The sequence below is a fragment of the Choloepus didactylus genome, chromosome 1, assembly GCF_015220235.1.
Source record: "Choloepus didactylus isolate mChoDid1 chromosome 1, mChoDid1.pri, whole genome shotgun sequence".
NCBI classification, from domain to species: Eukaryota; Metazoa; Chordata; class Mammalia; order Pilosa; family Megalonychidae; genus Choloepus; species Choloepus didactylus.
In genome coordinates, this window is record NC_051307.1 from 29,943,628 (window position 1) to 29,963,300 (window position 19,673).

At 32.1% G+C, this 19,673-nt stretch overlaps 1 protein-coding gene across 1 annotated transcript in view; it reads right to left on the reverse strand.

Moving 5' to 3' along the window:
- The window catches only part of NCAM2 (neural cell adhesion molecule 2), a 571,781-nt gene that overhangs the window by 12,726 nt on the left and 539,382 nt on the right, over nt 1-19,673 (reverse strand). Inside the window, exon 16 of the mRNA XM_037833245.1 lies at nt 14,392-14,596. Coding sequence (XP_037689173.1) covers nt 14,392-14,596 — 205 coding nt within the window. The remainder of the gene's footprint in view (nt 1-14,391; nt 14,597-19,673) is intronic.

Genomic DNA, 19,673 nt, shown 5'->3' on the forward strand with positions numbered 1-19,673 from the left:
AGTCTGCTTTCAATGGCTGTTTCCAAAATGTTTCTCTCAGTTGCTCTCCAAAATGTCACTCACAGCTGCTCTCAGCTCCTTGTCTGTGAACTCCTTTATATGACTCCAGTGGTACAATTAACATCCACATTGAATGGGCGAGGTAACACCTCCATGGAAATTATCCAATCAAAAGTTTCACTCACAGTCACTGAATCAAATCTCCATGGAAACACTCAATCAAGGAATTCCAATCTAATCAACACTAATATGTCCGCCCCCACAAGATTGTATCAAAGATAATGGCATTTTGGGGGACATAATACATCCAAAGTGGCACACCAATATTCTTGATAACATAGAAGATGATATTGCTTTGAAAAATATGGATACTGATGGTTTTGAGCAGAAAAGACATTAAGAAAGTTTGGGCAATAAATGTGAACAGATTTTAGGAACAGGTAGACAATATATTTTTATGATATTTATAAGAATTAAACATTGTGTAATTAAATATAAAATAGACCACGTAAAATATTCAATATATAACTGGGTAATTGAAAATAGTGAATTTGAGAAAGTTGGAGATCATCCATTTCAAGAAATACTGAGAAACTTCAGATCTTTCAGAATCAACTTTATCAGAACTCTAAAAGATAGTCAGAGGTTTACAGCAACCAAGTGAAAGATAGCTTGAAATAAGGTCACTGAAACAGAGTGGGAGATCATTGTGGCATTTTAGCTTACCCTACTCCCAACTCCCTTTCTGGTGTGGTGGTGGTCTGAAGTGGCAACCCATGTTCCCAATGGAGGTAACTGCTTCAGAAAGGAGCAGAGCCGACCTTGTGTTCAAGGAATTGTGATTGTAAGTTTTGATCTTCTTAGGGTTTCCCTAAAGAATTGCCACAAGTTCCATCTTTGATTTCATGTAATCTGAAACTCTATCAGAGTAGAGGGGATGTGTGGTTCAGAACAACGAAAGCCAAATAAACAAGCTATGCCTCATGGGACAAAACTAATAACTGAGAAAAACAATAGATATATCAAAAGCAGAGGAATAAGTGAGATAGTGCAATTTTTTATTTGGGGGAGAATGAGGGGCTTGGAAAGGCTATCAAGTATTTGGAGTTATCTACAATGTCACACACATACTTAGGCAGGAAGTATGCTCAAAATGACCCAAGAACATCATAAACTTTTACTTCTGCATGGTGTTAGGCTCAGTACAAGTAGGAGTTGAAGGCTAAGGCAGTGTTATAAATGGCCTGGCTCTGTGCTGAAGGAGGGCCTCAACATGAAGCCAATCTGCAAAGACCTGGAAAGTTCTTTTCCTTTCTTTTCTTTTCTTTCTGCTCATGACCATATTCAAAATGTACAGTTTTTAACCAAAAAATTATGAAACATGCGAACAAGAAATATGGCCCATTCACAGGAAAAAGGAATAAATTAACAGATACTGTCCCTGAGAAAGCAGGACTTTGAACTTACCACAAATTTTAATCAACTGCATTAAAATCTGCTAAAAGAGCCAAAGGAAGCCATGGACAAAGTACTAAAGGAAACTGGGAGAGTGACACATGATCAAATTGCTAAGAATATAAAGGAGGATGGAAAGAGATTTATAGGATCAGACTTTTGTATACTATTAAAGCTAAGTTGGTATTAATTCAAAGAAGGATATTATAAGTTTAAGATGTTAATTATAAACCTCAAAGTAATTACTAAGAAAATGACTAAAAGATATACAAAACAATAAAGTAGAAGGAAATCAAATTGGCAGACTCCAAAAAAAATCAGTTTAACAATAAAGAAGACAGTAACAGAGGAATTAATGAACAAAAAAAGATAGAGCATATATAGAAAACAAATACCAAAACAAATATGCAAATATCTTCACAGATCTTGAGAAAAAAATTATATAAAATTCATAAGTTCCTTAATAAAAATGTAGATTCCTGCAATAAATGACAACACAGGCAAACTCCAAAATCTAGGATATATTGGGAAAATATGGGCCACAAATGTAAGATAAATTGACCAATGATTCACATTATAAAATCAATGAGAAAATCCATCAGTAAGAGTAAAAGTTTAATCATTTTATGAAAATGTGTAAAGAATATAAACAGGCAATTTCCAGAAAAAGATAAAAGTGATCTGAAAATCATCAGAAAAGATTGAAAATATAAAAATAAATGGACAATATTTAATGATTGAGAAGCTATGGAGAAACATGCATTCTTTTAGCTGTTACTGGAAGTGTTAATTGGTGGGACTCAGGAAGGCAACTTTTCAGTATTTTTCAATTTATGACCTGCAATTCTACAGTTAGGAGCTCAGTGTACTTTTTCAACAAGATTTATGTAAAAAGAAGTGTGAAACAGCACTGTCTATATTAAAAAATATTGAAAGTTTCATCTAATTTCTAACAATTACAAAATGAGTAAATATGTATGGAACATGTTGAAGCTTATTGTTATGTGAGAAGAATACTGTTGTAATAATATGTGGGTGTGTATATATATATTGTATAATAGGATCCCATTTCTTTTCAAGCTATAGAATCATAGAAAATTATTTGGAAGAACATGTATCAATACATCAAAATGTTTAAAATGTTTATGTATAAGAAAACAAATAAAATCAGGGTTGATGAAGGAATTTTATTGCTACACATTTCCTCGAGTTTTCAATCAAATGAACACAAATATTTGTGTACTGCTTTTGTAATTACATATTTAATTATTAAAATAAGTTTTAAGGTCATTTTATTCTATATTAACAGAGAAGGACAGTTGCCCCCTCAAGGGTTGTATAAGTCCAAATGCATTGTCCTTCTCAGATGTTGTCATGGTCATTGCTGGGTGATGTTATTGCTTAATTAATGAATTAACAGTCTCATGACATAAGAATCTCAAGCAATTAAAAGAATCATGAAATAAGGATTAGAATGATTATTCCAGAAAAGGGAGGAATAAAAGGGTATTTTGTAGCTATTTTAAAATATGAATTTGGTTTTAAAATGAAAAACATTTTTGACATATCCTATTTTTTTTTAATTTCAGAAGGCTGGATTAATCTTGGGTTTATGTTGAATATGTAGAAGAACTTAATTGCAATGAATTTTGTTCAAAATGAAATGGGAAGAAATTCAAAACATCACCCAAACATAAAGCATTCAAAGAGAAATTAAATGTTGGAAATTTTATGTTCCATGTATCTGCATTTAACTGGAGATTAAATAAATACTTCATATTTTCTTTAAGCTCTTGGATTTTATGATTGTGTTTAAAGTTTGGGCCAACATATATAGCTAAAATTGAGGAGCAGGTATTTATTTAATGTTTGAATTAAAGCAGCTGTTGGGTCTTCTATCATGAGCTTTAGAAAGGATTAGTGAGTGAAAGGGAGATTGTGCATCCAATAAGGCACCATTCATCCCATGTTTTTATGATTCAGCTATGAGATTTTCTTCTCACAAATTATGGAACAGCTGAAAGAATGACTCAAGTATCCCAATTACATTCTTCTTAATAAGCAATTATATCAAAATTGCATGCTCCCTTGTAATATTCTATGTACTGTGTTTCAGTACTTATCCCAATGTAGTATTTAATTTAATATCTTTTCTGGAATATCTGAAATAATATTTCTTATGGATTTCATTCTCTATCTTCACTTTTCCCCAATTTGAATGATTCTTCTCCTTTCTTTGTTACTGATTATTTGAACCAGGGTTAAATAAATATCCACTTATTTTTTTCAGATGATAAATGTGTGGTTTTCCTGGAGGCTGTGCTGAATATGTTTAGATACATTTGTGATAATGTTCACATTTCCTCCAGAAGGTAATCTTAACTTATTATCATTCTTTGATGTTAGGCTTTTTCTTTAATGTATTAAGTTAATTATTATGGCACTGATAGACATTGGCAATTGTGTTGACATCAAGTAACCTCCTCTGACACCTAGTAAAACAAGATACAAAGAATAATAATAAAAATAAATAATTGTTCATTTTTCTATCGGTGTTCTCCACAAAATATCTAGTTGAGAATTCATTCATTTTTCCTCAGTTCTCGGATCAAGTCATACTCCTTCATTTAAAAAGACCTTTGCACAGTCTATTCTCTCTCTTACACACACACAAACACACACACACACACATTTTAGCTAGTTTAATGCATATGCTTCCTTTATATTTTAGTTTTTTCATGACTTCCTCAGATTAGCCTGGCTAGGTAATAGTTTTTTATTTATTTATTTATTTACATAGCATTTATCACAGAACTATATATATTAAAACAACAACAACAAAAACAGAAACAACTAAAAGACGTTTGCTGCCAAAGCAAAAGATTCATGATGCCATTAGCTGAGTCTGCTTTTCCTCACAGTTGTATCTGGAGGGATTAGAACAGTGCCTGGTGTGTAAGCTTTCAATAAAAATTTGTTGGTGTAAGTAAATGAATGGATAAATAAAAATAAAGGAGAGCTTGGTAAATTTGGAATTAGCTGTCATTTTTATAAGATAAGTTGTGAGAATGCTAGATAAATGTAAAATGATGAGTCAAGTAATAAAGGAAAATTCTAGGATTATAAACATCATCCTGTATTTGAATGATCTTATTTTTTTTATTCACTATCATGCTTTTAAAACAAGAGCACTCTAAGTGCATAATCAATAAAAGGAATAGTCCCAGAATGCTTGGGATAATATTTAGAAGCTAGTATAAATACAATTAATCAAATAATTTGTAATCTATTTCTCATGGTTATAGTTATCTAGTTATCTATCTATCTTTGTGTGTGTGATCATTTTCCAATTTTGAAAAACGAATTTTTGTAGACGAGTTGAAAATTCTTTTCCTGAGGCAAAGGAAATTGTGGTCTAACATGATAGAATGGGTGATGAATGTGGAATTTACCTCATGTTTTCATATTCCCAAGTCTTTAAAGTTAATTAAGTGTGGCAATACTTTATAAACAGAAGTGTTCTGGAATTCAGCTAGCAGATTCTAGAATTTTTTTTTTAAAAAAAAAGGCAGAACATACATGGCCCTGTTGTTTTGCACATGGTCACCTCCATCCCACCAGTAAGTCAAGACAGAAAAAAAGACATTTTGATTTCTCCCTTTCTTTCACTCCTAAGTCCAATCAGTAAACAAGTAGTTGACTCTGTCTCTCAAGGATGTATCTAGAAATACCCAGTTTTACATGTCTACAGTACTGCTGCCTTGGGATGAAAGGATGATTATTTTTCACCTAGACTATTTTAAGATCCTCCTATGTAGTTTCCTGATCCAAATATTTCCTCTAATTGTACCCAATCTATCAATAATCCCTTACAAGAACAGTTTAAAACCATCCAGTAGCTTTCTGTTTTAAATAAAATTCAGGTTCCCTACTCTGACTTAGGAAGTTTTAAGACTTTCACCCATGGATACCTCTCCAATTTGAGATTTTTACCAGTCTCTCCCTGCCTCACACCACTTACATTTATTTGTCCTTGAACATCCCAAGTTTATTCCTTCCTTAGAGCCTTTGCATTAAATGTCAGGCTTGCCTAGAATGTTCTTCCCTATGATTGTAATATAACAGGTGTGATGATTTGAAACTGTATTTAACCCAGAAAAACATGTTCTAAAATTTAATCCATTCTTGTGAGTATGGATTCATTGTAAGTAGGACCTTTTTATGGGGTTACTTCAGGTAAGAAGGTGTGGATCACTTCAATCAGAATGGGTCTTTGTCCAATTACTGAAGTCCTTTATTTGTGGAGTGAAATTCAGACAGAGAAAGAGAAAGCCACAGAGGGAAGAGCCAGAAGCTGGAGCCAGTGGATTCTGGAAAAGAAGGGAGAGACTGGAGGTGCCATGTGACAACCTAAGAACCAAGGATCACTGGCAGCCGGCCCCAGAACACCAACCTTCAGAAAGAAAGCATCACCTTGATGACACCTTGATTTGGATTTTCTTTTAGCCTGAAAACCATAAGCAAATAAATTCCCAAATTAAAGCCAACCCATTTCATGGTATTTGCTTGAGCAGTCAAGGTAGCTAAAACAGCAGGTTACTTGTCATTTACCCTTCACTTTAAGCTTCATCTCCCCTGAGAGGTTTTTAATGGTCCATCTCAAGTTACCATTTATTATACTGTTTTACATTTTTTTTTAGCACTTATCACTGGTGGACATTTTCATTCTTAGGTGATGTTTATTATCTGTCTTCTTCTATTAGAATGTGATTTCCACGTGAACAAAGACCTTATTTTTTTTGTTCCACACTTTGTTCCCAGGTCTTAAAACAGTGCTAATTATCCAGTATTTATTTTGTAAATATTTGCTCAACGGATGAGCAAGGAAAAGGATACATAAAACTCAAAGTTGAAGCACTAATTAAATTACAGAATACATTGTTTCCTCAATGTGTTGTATCCTTTGTCTCTGTTTTTAAAAAAATTCAGTTTGATGTTATGTTTATTTAGTTAACAAGAATGTAAAAGCACAGCAAGTTATTAGAAAATAGAATATGGTCTAAGGAACAAAGCAGGAAATAGCGCATAGAGAACTGATCCCACTCTATGTACTATGATCACTCCTAAATATTTTATTCAAATGTGCATTAGAACTGAATTCCATTTGTTCTTTACCATTCTGTGTCCAACAAATAAGCAGATGACATTTTGAGAACAACTGAATCTAAATTTTTTATATTGTAGATGAATGCAATCTACTTTTGCATTTTATGAAATGAAAATATCCCCCCCCCCAAGAGTATCTATCGAAAATAATCATGGACAAATGGTCTAGTAGGATTGACATAAGCTAGGCAGCCACACAAACTAGAGTCTCCTATATTCCTAGAAGATAACCATTATTTGGTGCCAAGTAATTTAGTGGCTCTTTTGTTTACATTGCATGCATTTCTCTATTTAAACTACACAACATGTGAAGTAGGAAAGCATATACTCCTTTTACGTATAAAGAAATTGAAGTTTACAGACCTTAATATGACTTGTCTAAGGATACTGAGTCTCAGGATTCAAACTCATTTATTTTTCTTCTGGTCTTTGGATTTTTTTTCCAAAGCTGCCTTAAAAAAAAACACTAAAAATGGTGCTTCTCTGCAATGTGGTAAAAGAATTAGAAATCAGAGCACACTTAGGGAAATCTGTACAAAGTGGTTCAGTTAGTTTTTGAAAAACTATATAAAACACTTAGCTTTTTTCTCTATTTCCTTGTAGGATAAAGAAGAGAAGGAAGAAATAAGTGCCTTACTATATGTGATAGAAATAGAAAAAGTTTTCAGTGCATATCAATTTGAATAAGACTGAATATGATAATCAAGGAACTGACTATTTGGAATGGCTGATTTTTAAAAATGGCAACAAATAAACATAATACACAAAAAAATGATAAGGAACATTATATAAGCTGGTAGCTGGTAGTACACAGAAAAGTCCAGATTTTAGCCAAGTTGGTGATAATGTGAAAGCATGATAAAGCTGGAAACTTTTGAACTGTACTTGAAGTGTAATCTGAAATATAATTATGTTATTGATAGAGAGGGAAATCACAGAAAGAGGATGACATTTTTGGGAAAACCATTCTAAATTAAACTATGGGCAGTTTGAGTTTTATTTACTGGCATTTTGTGTAAGAATAGACCGCCAGCAAGCATTAGAAAATATAACTGATACTCTGAAGAAAGTTTAGGATCAGATATGCACATAAATTTGGTATTCATACACACTGAGTTGAACTTTGGAGTTACAAGATTTAATACATGGTAAGAAAGAGAGCAGAGGACAGAAAACTGAAAAAAAAAGATTATACAGGATTGAGGAAATGGGTGAGACAATATCGACAAGGGTAATAGAGTCAACATCGGCAAATGCTCAAAGATGGTTTTAGAATATGACACCTGAAATAAGACCATTAGTTCTGATCAAATAAAGTCACTCAGTTTTAGTGGCTCATAGGCCAGAAACATAAGGGGTTAGGAAATGAGTAAAAAATGTTGAAGGTAAAAACACGTGTAGACAGACGACTCCATTTAAAAATTTTTCAATTAAAATAATCAGATTTGGGGGGAAAAAGAAGGATGTGAATGCTGTTTTACAAAATGAAATGTGACACTATAGCACCTCTGGGACAAGGAACATTGAAAAATCAAGATCCTTGAGTTATGACATTTAAAAAGAAGATTTAAAAACACTTTTCCTTATTTTGAAAAAAGACAGTTGACATTGGAATTCATTTGAAGAAAAGGGATTATCGCTTTTTTTTTAGAAATGGGAAAATCCTTTTTTTCTTTTAATTAGTTTAGCTAATTCCTAAAAAATATTTTCTAACCTGCTCAGATTATTTTTTCTGAAGTGTCTTCCTTGCTCAGCTTTGCTGTAGTGAAATGCTTGTGCAAAGCCCTTTCTCTTGACTTCCCAGAGACTGAATACCTTACTCACCTTTTTCTGAGTAAAGTAAGTCCCCTTATCAGAAGCCATATGCAAAACAGTGCAAACTGTAGTTGAGGTTCTTTGGGGAATAATTCCAAGAGCAAGTAATTCCAATGTTTCTCTTGTTTTCTTAAACTCATGTTTCTGCCATTCCTAGTTTCATTCAGTACAGTACTTGGAACTTGGATATAGAGTGGACTTCTGGCTCCCTCAAACTCCTGAGACATTACAGGCAACCATAAAATTAATGATGGAAATCCATGACAGGAGTAAATTATTTTAAATTTGAAAGGAAAGTTAAAGGTCATATACCATCAATTTATAGGCAAGGAAAAAAAGCCTCTAAAGTTGAAATAGCCTTCTCAATCATAAAAAGGAAATTTGGTAAGAGGAGTTTAAATTCCCAAACCCATCAGTTAATTCTAGCTAACTCCTGCCATTATGCAATACTTCATATTTGTTTACCATTGCATTGTTTACAGTGTCTGATTGATATTTTGATTGGTTTTAGCCATGGTGGGTGTCCAGAATATCCTGGTTTTGAACATGGTATTACAAATAATAAATTGAATGCTTTTTCTTTAATTAATTCTATTAAAACCACTTTATTCAATTAAATAAGAATAGGGAAAAGTCAATCTTTTCAAGCTTGGAAAATTTAGATTAGAGAAGAAGTCTTTCAAGTTAGGAAAAATGTTTGCTGGGATGCTAGCAAGTAGATTAAAATTGATTATGTTTAAAATTTATTGATAATTTCAGATGTGTTTTAATAATATATATTAAAAGAAAAGAAGTGATTATAGAAAGAAAGAACTTTTAACATAAATTATTTAGTTACAATAGCATTCTTGATGAATAATTCTTTTTTAAAGAATTTGGCCTGAAGATTACTGTATATGGTTACTGCACAAATCAAAGGGGTACCATTGACATTGTAATTTATGAATAGCCCTATTTGGAGTTTCTCAGGCATGATCTCCTGGACATATACAGCAGCCCAACAGTCCTGTGTGTGAGTGAAAACATTACTTTTTGAAATTTACATGTCAGTAAACCTGGATTCTTTAATAAAGTGCACATGTAATTATTGTCTCATCACTTGAAAGATTTTATATTATAAAGATATCAGTTCTCTCCTACTCAATCTGTAGTTTCATTCAATCTCAATCAAAATGATAGAACATTTTTTTTTTCCAGGAATTTCAAGGTGATTTGTATGGAAAGGCAAAGAGTCAAGAAGTGCCAAGGTAATCTGGAAAAAGAGCAACAAAGCACAAGGACTTATGCTATTATTTTGTAATATCTATTGTAATAAAGCTATAATCATTGATAAAGTATGGTATAAATGAAAGAATAGACAAAGTGAATAAGCAACAGAATAGTGGACACAGGTTCATTTATATATAGTTATCTACTAAGTGACAAAACACAACACTGCTGTGGATTGAGGAAAGGATGGTATTTTCAATAAATATGCTGTTGGTTAAATACAAATTTTACAAAATGGTACCTGAGAAAATGTCTGGACCCTTAAGTCAGAAGAATTACAGATCAAAATGTAAAAGCTATAATTAAAATACTTTAGAGGAAAATTTTGAAGGACAACTTAATGACCTCGGTTTAGACAAAGATTTTTAAAACAGGACAAAAAGTGGAAATTTATTAAATTAAATTAATAATTGGACTAATTGAAATTATCCACTTCTGTCATCAAAAGACAACATTTCAAGGGTTAAAAGATAGTCACAGAGTGATAAAATGATTATATATATGCATATATACACTCTTTATATATATCTAATTTGCTATCTTTTTGTCTCTATCTATTTCTATATCATCTAGCTAGCTAGCTAAATCTGTCTATCTATCTATCTGTCTATCTATCTATCTATCTATCTATCTATCTATCTATCCATAAATCTATCACCTACCTACCTACCTATCTACTCTTGGTATCTATCATGTGACGAAGGGAATGTATCAAAAATATAGTACAAATAAAGAAAACTTAAAAATCTGTAAGTAAAAGAAAGACATTCAATAGAAAATGGGTAAGTATATGAACAGGGAGTTCAATTAAAGAGCATATTTAAATGGTTAAAAGACACTGCCATAGTGAGAAATTCCAAAGATTTAGACGGTATGTCCCAGGAACCTGGACAAAGACTAACCAAATTCTTTACTATACAACATGTAGTTACTGGGTAAGGCTGTTGCTGATTGGCAACTAACCCAAAATTCTCTCTAATTAAGGGTGGTTATTTATTCACAACTTGGGACTTTGACCAAAGAACAGACTTTTCCTTTCTTGAGTATGAAAACTAAGTACTTTTAATTTTCAGTCACTCATTTGGTCTTCCCTCAACCAAACCTGCAGGAGAGACCATAAGGGATTGTGGAGTTAAGTTTTTCAGCAGTGTTGCCATTTAAGTGATTTAAGAGCTAATTACTGTGGCAGAAAAATAGCTCCAACTGCCAAATTTTTGTAATTTATTGGAAAAAGCGGAATTCAGGATATTTTGGGCATCTTGACAAGGTCAATACAGTATGCAGAACAAAATAATTAAAGATGGGACATGTCCTGTGTCTATGGCACTCCTGGCAACCCTACCTTGGACCCAGATGCCACACACACACATACACACACACACACACACACACACACACACACATACGATATGTCTCATAGAATTCATAGAATGCCCTGCAGTATAAAGTGAGCACAAACAAAACTCAAAACTGCCAGGTCAAGAATTAAATCAGTGAGGTGTTGGTAAATATTTTCTGTAAAGGGCCAGAGAGTAAATATTTCAGGCTTTGTGAGCTATATGGTCTCTGTTGCACCTAGTCAACTATCATCCATGAAAGTAGCCCCAGACAATGAATGGGGATGGTTGTGTGCCAATAAAATTTATTTGTGGACACTGATATTTGAATTTCATACAATTTTTGTGTGCCACGAAACATTATTTTTTAAATTCTTTTCCAACTATTAAAAAATTTACAAATCATTTTTAGTCACGGTGTAAGAAATAGGCAGCAGAATAGATTTGGCCAGTGGTAGTTTGCGAGCTCCTGAAATAGAGCATCACCAGGACCACAGATGCCCTCAGCAAGCCTCTTCTGCAGCTTATCGCCCTCTCCCCACCCCTACCCTTGAGAGAACTGGTCCCTGACTTTTGTGGTCAGTATTTCCTTACTTTTCTTTACCTACGTCTGTGATCCTAAAAAAACAGAGTTTAGTTTTGTTTGTCTTGAATTGTATATATGTGAAACCATACAGTATGTATTTTTTGTGTCTTGCTTTTTCCCTTCAACGTTTTGCCAATGAGATACATATATGTTGTGTGTAGCTGTAATCTGTTCATTCTTGTTTCTATATAGTATTCCATTGTGTATGTATTCCACAATTTGTTTATCCAGTCTCTTAGTGTATAATAAAGAATGGAATTTCTGGGTCACAGAGGATATATCTCTCCTAACTTTCCTGAAACATTTCAAGTGGTTTTCCAAAGTGGTTGCATCACTTTTCACTCCCACCATCAGTGTATAAAGAATTACCATTAAAATTTATTTTTACTAATCTGAAAAAAAAAAAAAAAAAAAAAAAGAATATGAAAAAGTGCCCAACTTCACTGCTCTTCAGGAAAATGCAATTTTATAATACAGAGAGGTACCACAATACCTAGCAGAATAAAAACAATAAAAAATATGGAAAATACTAAGTGTTAGCAAGAATTTGGATCAACTCAAACTCTCAGACACTTCTAGAGGGAATTTAAACTGGTGCAATCACTTTAGTACACCATTTGGTAGTATCTACGAAAGCTGAACATATGAATAATCCCATCCATCCCATCAGTTCCACTCTTAGTTAATTACAGAATAGAAATCTTGTACCAGAATGTTCACAGCAGCACATGACTAATAGTCCTCAACTAGAAACTACGTAAATAACCACCAGCAAAGCAATAGAAAAATATATTGCAATACATTCATATAATGGAATACTAAATAGCGATTAAGTAAATATTCTATGTCTACGTACAATAATAGGAATGAATTTCAAGAGCAAAATACTAAAAAAGGTTAAATGTGGCAGAAAAGAGTCCATCAAGTATGTGCTCATTTATGAAAAGTAAAAAAAACAAGGAAATCTAATATATGGTGTTAGAAATCAGGATGAGGCTTAGTTTTCAATAAAATTGGGGCAGGAATGGTGCCCCAAATTCTGGTAAAAATCTCTTTTTTTGATCTGGGTGCTGAACATAGGCATGTTTTGCTCATGAATAGTCATTAATTTTTACACTTAATGTATCTGTACTTTTTTGAACATTATACTTCTATGAGTAAAAGTTTTAAAAAAAACCAGCAGAAATGTGTAAAAGTGTTTAAATATGTTGCCCATTAAAGCCTATATTTTAAAAGTAAAAGATAAAAAAGTAAAATCTTTAAAAAGTAGAATCATAAAATCAAATTGTAAATGACAGAATGGAAGAAAAGCATATTATGAGGCAGAGAAAAATGAATTTATAAAACGATACCATGTATATCTAATTATATGCATAGAAAAATGGACAGAAATTACTCAACGATAAAAACTATTGAATGCTGGGTTTACAAAATAATATGAATGTAACTTAGAACATTATGCTGAGGGAAAGAAGCCATGGACAAAAGACTATACACTATAAAAATCCATTTGTATGCTCCATAACAGGCAAAAGATACCTATGGTAAAAACAAAACAAAACAAAACAAAAACCAAACAAACAAACAAAAAATCACAAGAGTAGTTGCCTTAGGGAATATTGTGGATTAACGAGGGGTGGGGAGCATGAGTGAACTTTCTGGGGTAACGTTAATGTTGTGAGACTTGAAATGGGTTTGGATTACACAGATATCTGTATTTGTCAACACTCATCACCTAAAGAAAACATAAACAAAATTTGACATCTAGAAAATGATAATCAAGTAGAATTGTTCAGGAGTTACCTGTGCTGATTTTTTTGAAATGCCAAAAAATAAATAAATAAATAAAGTTGAGAGACCGATAAAAGGATGGATAGCTATATGATAAAGGAAATATTGTAAAATGTGAATTGTAGAACTCAAGTGGCTGGTAAATGGGTATTTGCTGTGAAATTCATTCAACTCTTGTATGTCTGAAACTTTTCATATTGATATGTTGGGTGTGTGTGGGTGTGTGTGGGGAGATAAGCATGCTTTTCTGTGCTTGTTTTTTGCATTGAGTCTACTGTACTTTTAAAATTCGATAAATCTTCAAAGACAAAACAAAACACAGGAGAACAGATATACAAAACCTCTTAACTACTCTTGTACTTGTATTCTTATACATGACAAGGGAAGATTCCCCAAAATTCAGCTCCACATATTTGCTTGTTATTAATTTTCTATTTAATTACATTAGACTCCACAAAGTGCTCCATGTTCTGAATCAAAATTAGTAACTGTAAATTCAGAATCTGTAATTATACACTGCATAGCACTGACATTTTCTATGTAAACAATTCTGAAACCTGTATGTAGTCTCTTCTTATTCTTATAAGAGTTCTCGCCATTTTTTTATGGTTTTAACTCAGATTACTGTGGATGTCCTTCTTTTTCTCCTATAAACTAAAAGAATGCTGAACAAAATAATAAACAAATACATTTGCATAATATATGTATATTTATCTATAACATATTTTTAAAGCATGACGTTATTTTCAACGAAGATTCCATTTTAAGGTTTATTTTTTAATAGACTGTTTGCAAAGTAATTTGGCTCAATAGACTACTGTTGAATTCAGAAAGCAGGCGGTGCGGGATCCAATGGTCTTAAAAACAGCGAAACTCTTTGCCCTGCTCAGGAAATAGAGCCCTCACGTAAAGCCCTCAGACTTGACGGTAGCACTCGTCTAATGTGATGTGATATGAATGGCTGATACTCACAGGTATGCAGCTTTTCCTTCTTCAAGTTCTTTACTTTTAGCACTGGAACCACTTTTCTTCCCGCACATTCTCCTGGTGATGCACATCAATAACCCACATTGTCGAATAAAGAAGCAGCTGACGTCAGTTACCACAAGGATTAGCAAAAGGGCGGCAACTCCCAGGCCGATGATGGCTCCAAGCCCAAGACCGTTGAAAAGCGTGTCTTAAAAATAAAGAAAATAATTTTATTAAGTTCTAAAATTAGAGAACATTGGGAAATTATTTTAAAATATAAACCTTATCCAAGAAAAATTCAAGTAGAGTCAAGAACAAATTGGCAGTCATTTGCGGTCTTCAATTTCCTGATTGTTGGGGCCTGTTGTCTGGTGTTCAAGCAATGTTACAAGCAACTGACGTGTTAACAATTATTTGAAATGCTTTTTGCAACTTTCTTTAAAAAAAAATCTGCATAACTCTTCTTTCCACTATGTGTCTTGATTTCCTGTGTGGAAGATAATATTCCTTATCTTATCCCTGACTGTACTTTATCAGAAAGTCATAGCCAGTAATAGATCATCACATTGTTAAAAGGAAAACACAGTCAAAAATCCTGCAAGAGAGGTGTTAATTAAATGTTCTATATGGAACTATTTTAGTGTTAAGACTTAAACTTATAAATGGATGGCTGCAAGCACTTTTCTTTGACAGGGAATGCATTTTAAAATATTTACCTATGATTTTTTTTTTTTAAATCATCATTTTAAAATAAATGGTATACTTGTATTTTTCCATCTAAATATTTTTGCAAATCATATTATATCAGGGGCAATATTTTTACAGAGTTATGGTTCTTATGACCCTACTGAGGTTGTATCATGAGAATGTAGGGGTAGATGGAATCCATTTTTCCTTGACATTTGGTCCAATGATGCAGGAAATCCCAAAAGGCAAATAGAAAGCACCCATGAAAGAGGTGACAAGGAGTAGGATGGAATATGCTGACTTGACAAAAGTAGAAATGCCAAGAGGAGCTAATGATAATGAAAATGAGTCAAGTGTTACATCTCTGTAGTTGAATATGAGGATAGAGTATACAACTATAGCCACATAGGAAAAAGCATATTGGAAAGAAACTAGATTAAACTTTTGATGTGTTATTTAGAGGAGAAAAAAAGATTATAGAAGACAGTTATATAGCACTATTCAAAATGATTCATCATACTTTAATGTTGACTTTGCTTAAATAAAATTTAAATTATAGTTATCCTTTTTAAAGATAAAATGCATTTATTACTCAGCATAATATTGGCATATTCAATATTCAACTGATGTGGAACACAAGCGACACAGACAGGTAGAAATGTAAATACGGCTGTTGCGAAAATCACTCCTGTAAAAAAATATATATATAAAACAAAGTTGTCCTAAGGCATATATTTAAAAATAGATCTATCATTTACCTTATCATTTGAAGAAGGTAAACGGTATAACTGTTTTCATCGTCAATCTACCACTACCTCTCTGAATCTTCAGTTTATGTTTCTGCTTAATGGGAGATTCATGTCTACATTTACATGATTTTTTCCAGAAAATGGGTAAGATTTTATATCCAACTTTGTGGTTCACCTGTGCTAAGACATGGAGTGTACTTCTGCTGCTTATCCATGATGCTGCTAATCAGGGTTCCTTAAACCCTGAATGGATGAGCTTGGAACTCACATGCCCAGGCAAAGAGTGATTTTGATCATTATGTTTTTCTTTCTAGTAGAAATTAACAAGTAATAAGCACACAAGAGTGTTAGAGGCAAATTTTTTTGTGTGTCAACAGCAGAATCTCTTTTTTGCCACTGATTTTAATATGTTACTAGGATGGTGACAGTTTAGAAACAGTGTTTAACCAGTATCTAGAGAAATTACCAGTATCCATAGAATTGTTCTCATGATACGAGAACATAAACCTACTTTGACGAAAGATTGGAGAAAGGAAGGTATTTTTCAGCCATGGTAATTTTGTATCAATTTTTTTAAATTGTGCAATCACAATCAACAAATGAAGAATCAGATTCCAAATATCATTTATCAATTTTCAAAGATTTATCTATGTGTTAAATTTGGAAAAATCTATGGCCTCATGTTGTAAAAATAATAGGTCAAGTAAACTAAATTTCTGTTAGCAATTTAAAAAATCAATTTATATCATTTTCTTACATTTTCTATCTCCAAATATAAATTACTATCATTTGAATCTATTATTAAAATAGAATGAAACAATTAACCTATGAAAAATATTGATTATATAAAGCTAAAATATTTTCTTCCAAATTCATAGGTAATAGTTTTGGTCACGCTGCACATGATTCAACAACCAAGGCTCAGAAAAGAGAAATGGAGCATTCCATGACCACTTGACTTTTGCCCCTGTGGACATACTGATTGGATGAACCTTGTGTTTGAACTGGTCACTCCTGCCCTAATTCATTTAGCATGCTTTGGCATGCAGGCACAGTTCTAGGCAATAAATACCACAGATCAATGATAATAAATCTGGACGATCATGTAACTTCCCATACCCTTTTAAAGTGTGAAGAGTCTGAATTCACACTTAATTGCATGGGCTCTAGAGTCAAGAAGTCCTGGTTGCATCTATGAAATGGATGAGTCACATAACTTCTCTAAGCCTGGAAGTCCTCATTTTTAGAATGGGCAACAATCACAAACACAAATTAGGTCATGGGTTGTTGTGAAGACTAAGTATGATAATGGACTTAACACCACTAGTATATTCTGCTGAGCATGTAGTAAAATACATTACATGATATGTGTAAATTATCTCTTCTCACCAGCAATCTTAGGAGGGAGAATATCACTTACTGAGCAATGACTATTCTCTTGAGAACACAGTCATTTTTAATGAGTTAGATTTGGCTAGTTAGCTTTTAAGTGATAAATATTTTATTTGTGACCTTTTTAGTATTAAACCAGTATATTGATCTGCTTCATTTTCATGCTTTAGAAAAAGCTCTTAGAAAAATTGTATTTGTAAATCACCTTATGGTGAAGGAAAATTGATGTTTAAAAAAAAAAAAACTATCACTTTTTTCCTAGAGAAAAAAATTATGCCTTTTTAGTTTAGCATTAAAAGTTCTGAAGGTTACCAAAAACTATTTTATGAAAAAATAAGTATGTTTTTGCCATTGCAGAGGCTAGGATTCAACCTCAAATAGGTTTGTTAAATAATATTTAAGTTGTCTTTCTGAAAATTACATTTTCTAATTTTTAAAAATTTCAGCTTAAGTATGTGTTTTAATGCTTATACTTTCACATATCCCATGATGTTAAGCTATAATAATTATGAAAGCTACATTTTCTAATCTTTTTTTTTTCCACCAATTTACTCTGACATAGGAAGTTCACTATGTGAACTTTGGATTTTTCTACAACTGAAACAATAACCGTATAAAAAATTACATGCCTGGGATTAGAGGACTAGAAATTACTTATTTTCTTAATTATATATAGAAAATTATTTCTTCATAAATTAATTATAGTTTAATTATTTTTAAAATGAAGCTGAGCATGTCATCATTAAAATAATTTTTCATTCATCTTTTTAAAAATCTTTCCAGAATACTTAGATGTGCTTTTCAATGTCATTTTTATAATGATCTCATTATGTACGAAAACAACATCAGGTCTCTTTTATGGAGGAGAAAACTGAGGTCCAGAAAGGTTAGTGATCTGTCACACAATCCTTGACATTAGATTTGTACAAATAAAGCACTATTTAACTTCAGATTGCATGTATTTCATACTTGTATTAGAGTCAACATACAATATTAGTCAGCAAATGATCAAATGGTAGGAATGAAATATAGTGAGTAAATAAAAATGTGTAATGTTCTTGCAGAAAAAATATCAATATTCGTTTTTCCTATTCTACTTACTAGTGAAATAACAACTATTTAAATGAGGTACAATTAAATATAAATAACAGCTATTTAAATGAGGTACAATTAAATATTTTTAAAATCTAAGTTGTTATTTTAAGCCTCCTTGGTGACCATTTTGTATGGCTCACTGACAAAGGTGGTTTTATATTAAAATTCAATAAGAATAAATAATTTAGAAATCAAAAAGCTTAAACTTCTGTCTTTTGATACCTCATTTAAAGTTATAAACTGAGAAACATTCTGACTTTCTACAGTCTGCTCCTCCTAGCTGCACCCATCAACCCATGTAATTTAGAAATTTGCAAATTAAGTTAATCTATTTCCCCAGACCTTTATGTAACTACATTCTAATCATCATCAAAACATAACATTGAAGCATTAAAATAAGCAACACTGAGTTCAATTCAAATGTTATTTATATGTCCTTTCATGTTTCTGTTGTAGAAATCATCTCATGAATGAAACACTGATGTAATTTTCCAAGAAATTTCTAATATTTTTACACTAGCTTTTCAAAAAACAGTGCACTAACAAATTCATTAAATCAGCCTTGTTTTAAGTCATGAATAAATAGTGGAGAATTTTATTTAATACATAGAATTACATAGTCTTTCTATGGATAAGTATGATTTTCTCCAATAGATTTAGAATTATTTTCAGAACTTAGAAAGCAGTAATAAAATATTTAATTGCTGCTCCCAAAATATTTGTAGTTATTCTCATAAAAAATATTTCTGAAGGCAGTAAGTAAGCAAGCAAGCATGTTATGTGTGTTAAGGACAACCAAAAGGCATAAAAAAAAAAGAGAAACTAGTGGGTGTTCGTCATGACAGTACTGAACACAAAAGAGGTAGGTCTACTTGCTTCCTGATTATTATATTCTTCCTTCATAATGCCTAGGATAACAAATTTTTAAACATCACTTGATCTATGGAAAATCAAGACAAAATGCACATGCATACGCACTATGTGGAGAGAGAAGAGGAGAAAAAAAATAAGATGAAAAAATTCCTTGAAACTTATTGAAATTAACCTTGGTGATGTATAATTATGGTGAATATTTTGGTTAGCTTTGTAGGTAAAGATCAATAGAAATAAACATATTCATTCATTTAGTAAATACCACTGAGCAACCATATAAAGTGAATTTAAGTTCAGAATTCTTTTTAAAAATTCTATACAAGATTATTATCTCAGACACTGAATCATTTAAATAGAGTTGGGCCGGCAATAACATAAATTAGATTCCTTTGATAAAATATTAAAATAATAAAATAGCTATTAAGATTTCTAAAAATTATTTTTAGAAAATGTATGCTATTAAAGGTACACAAAAGCTATCTTTTTTTG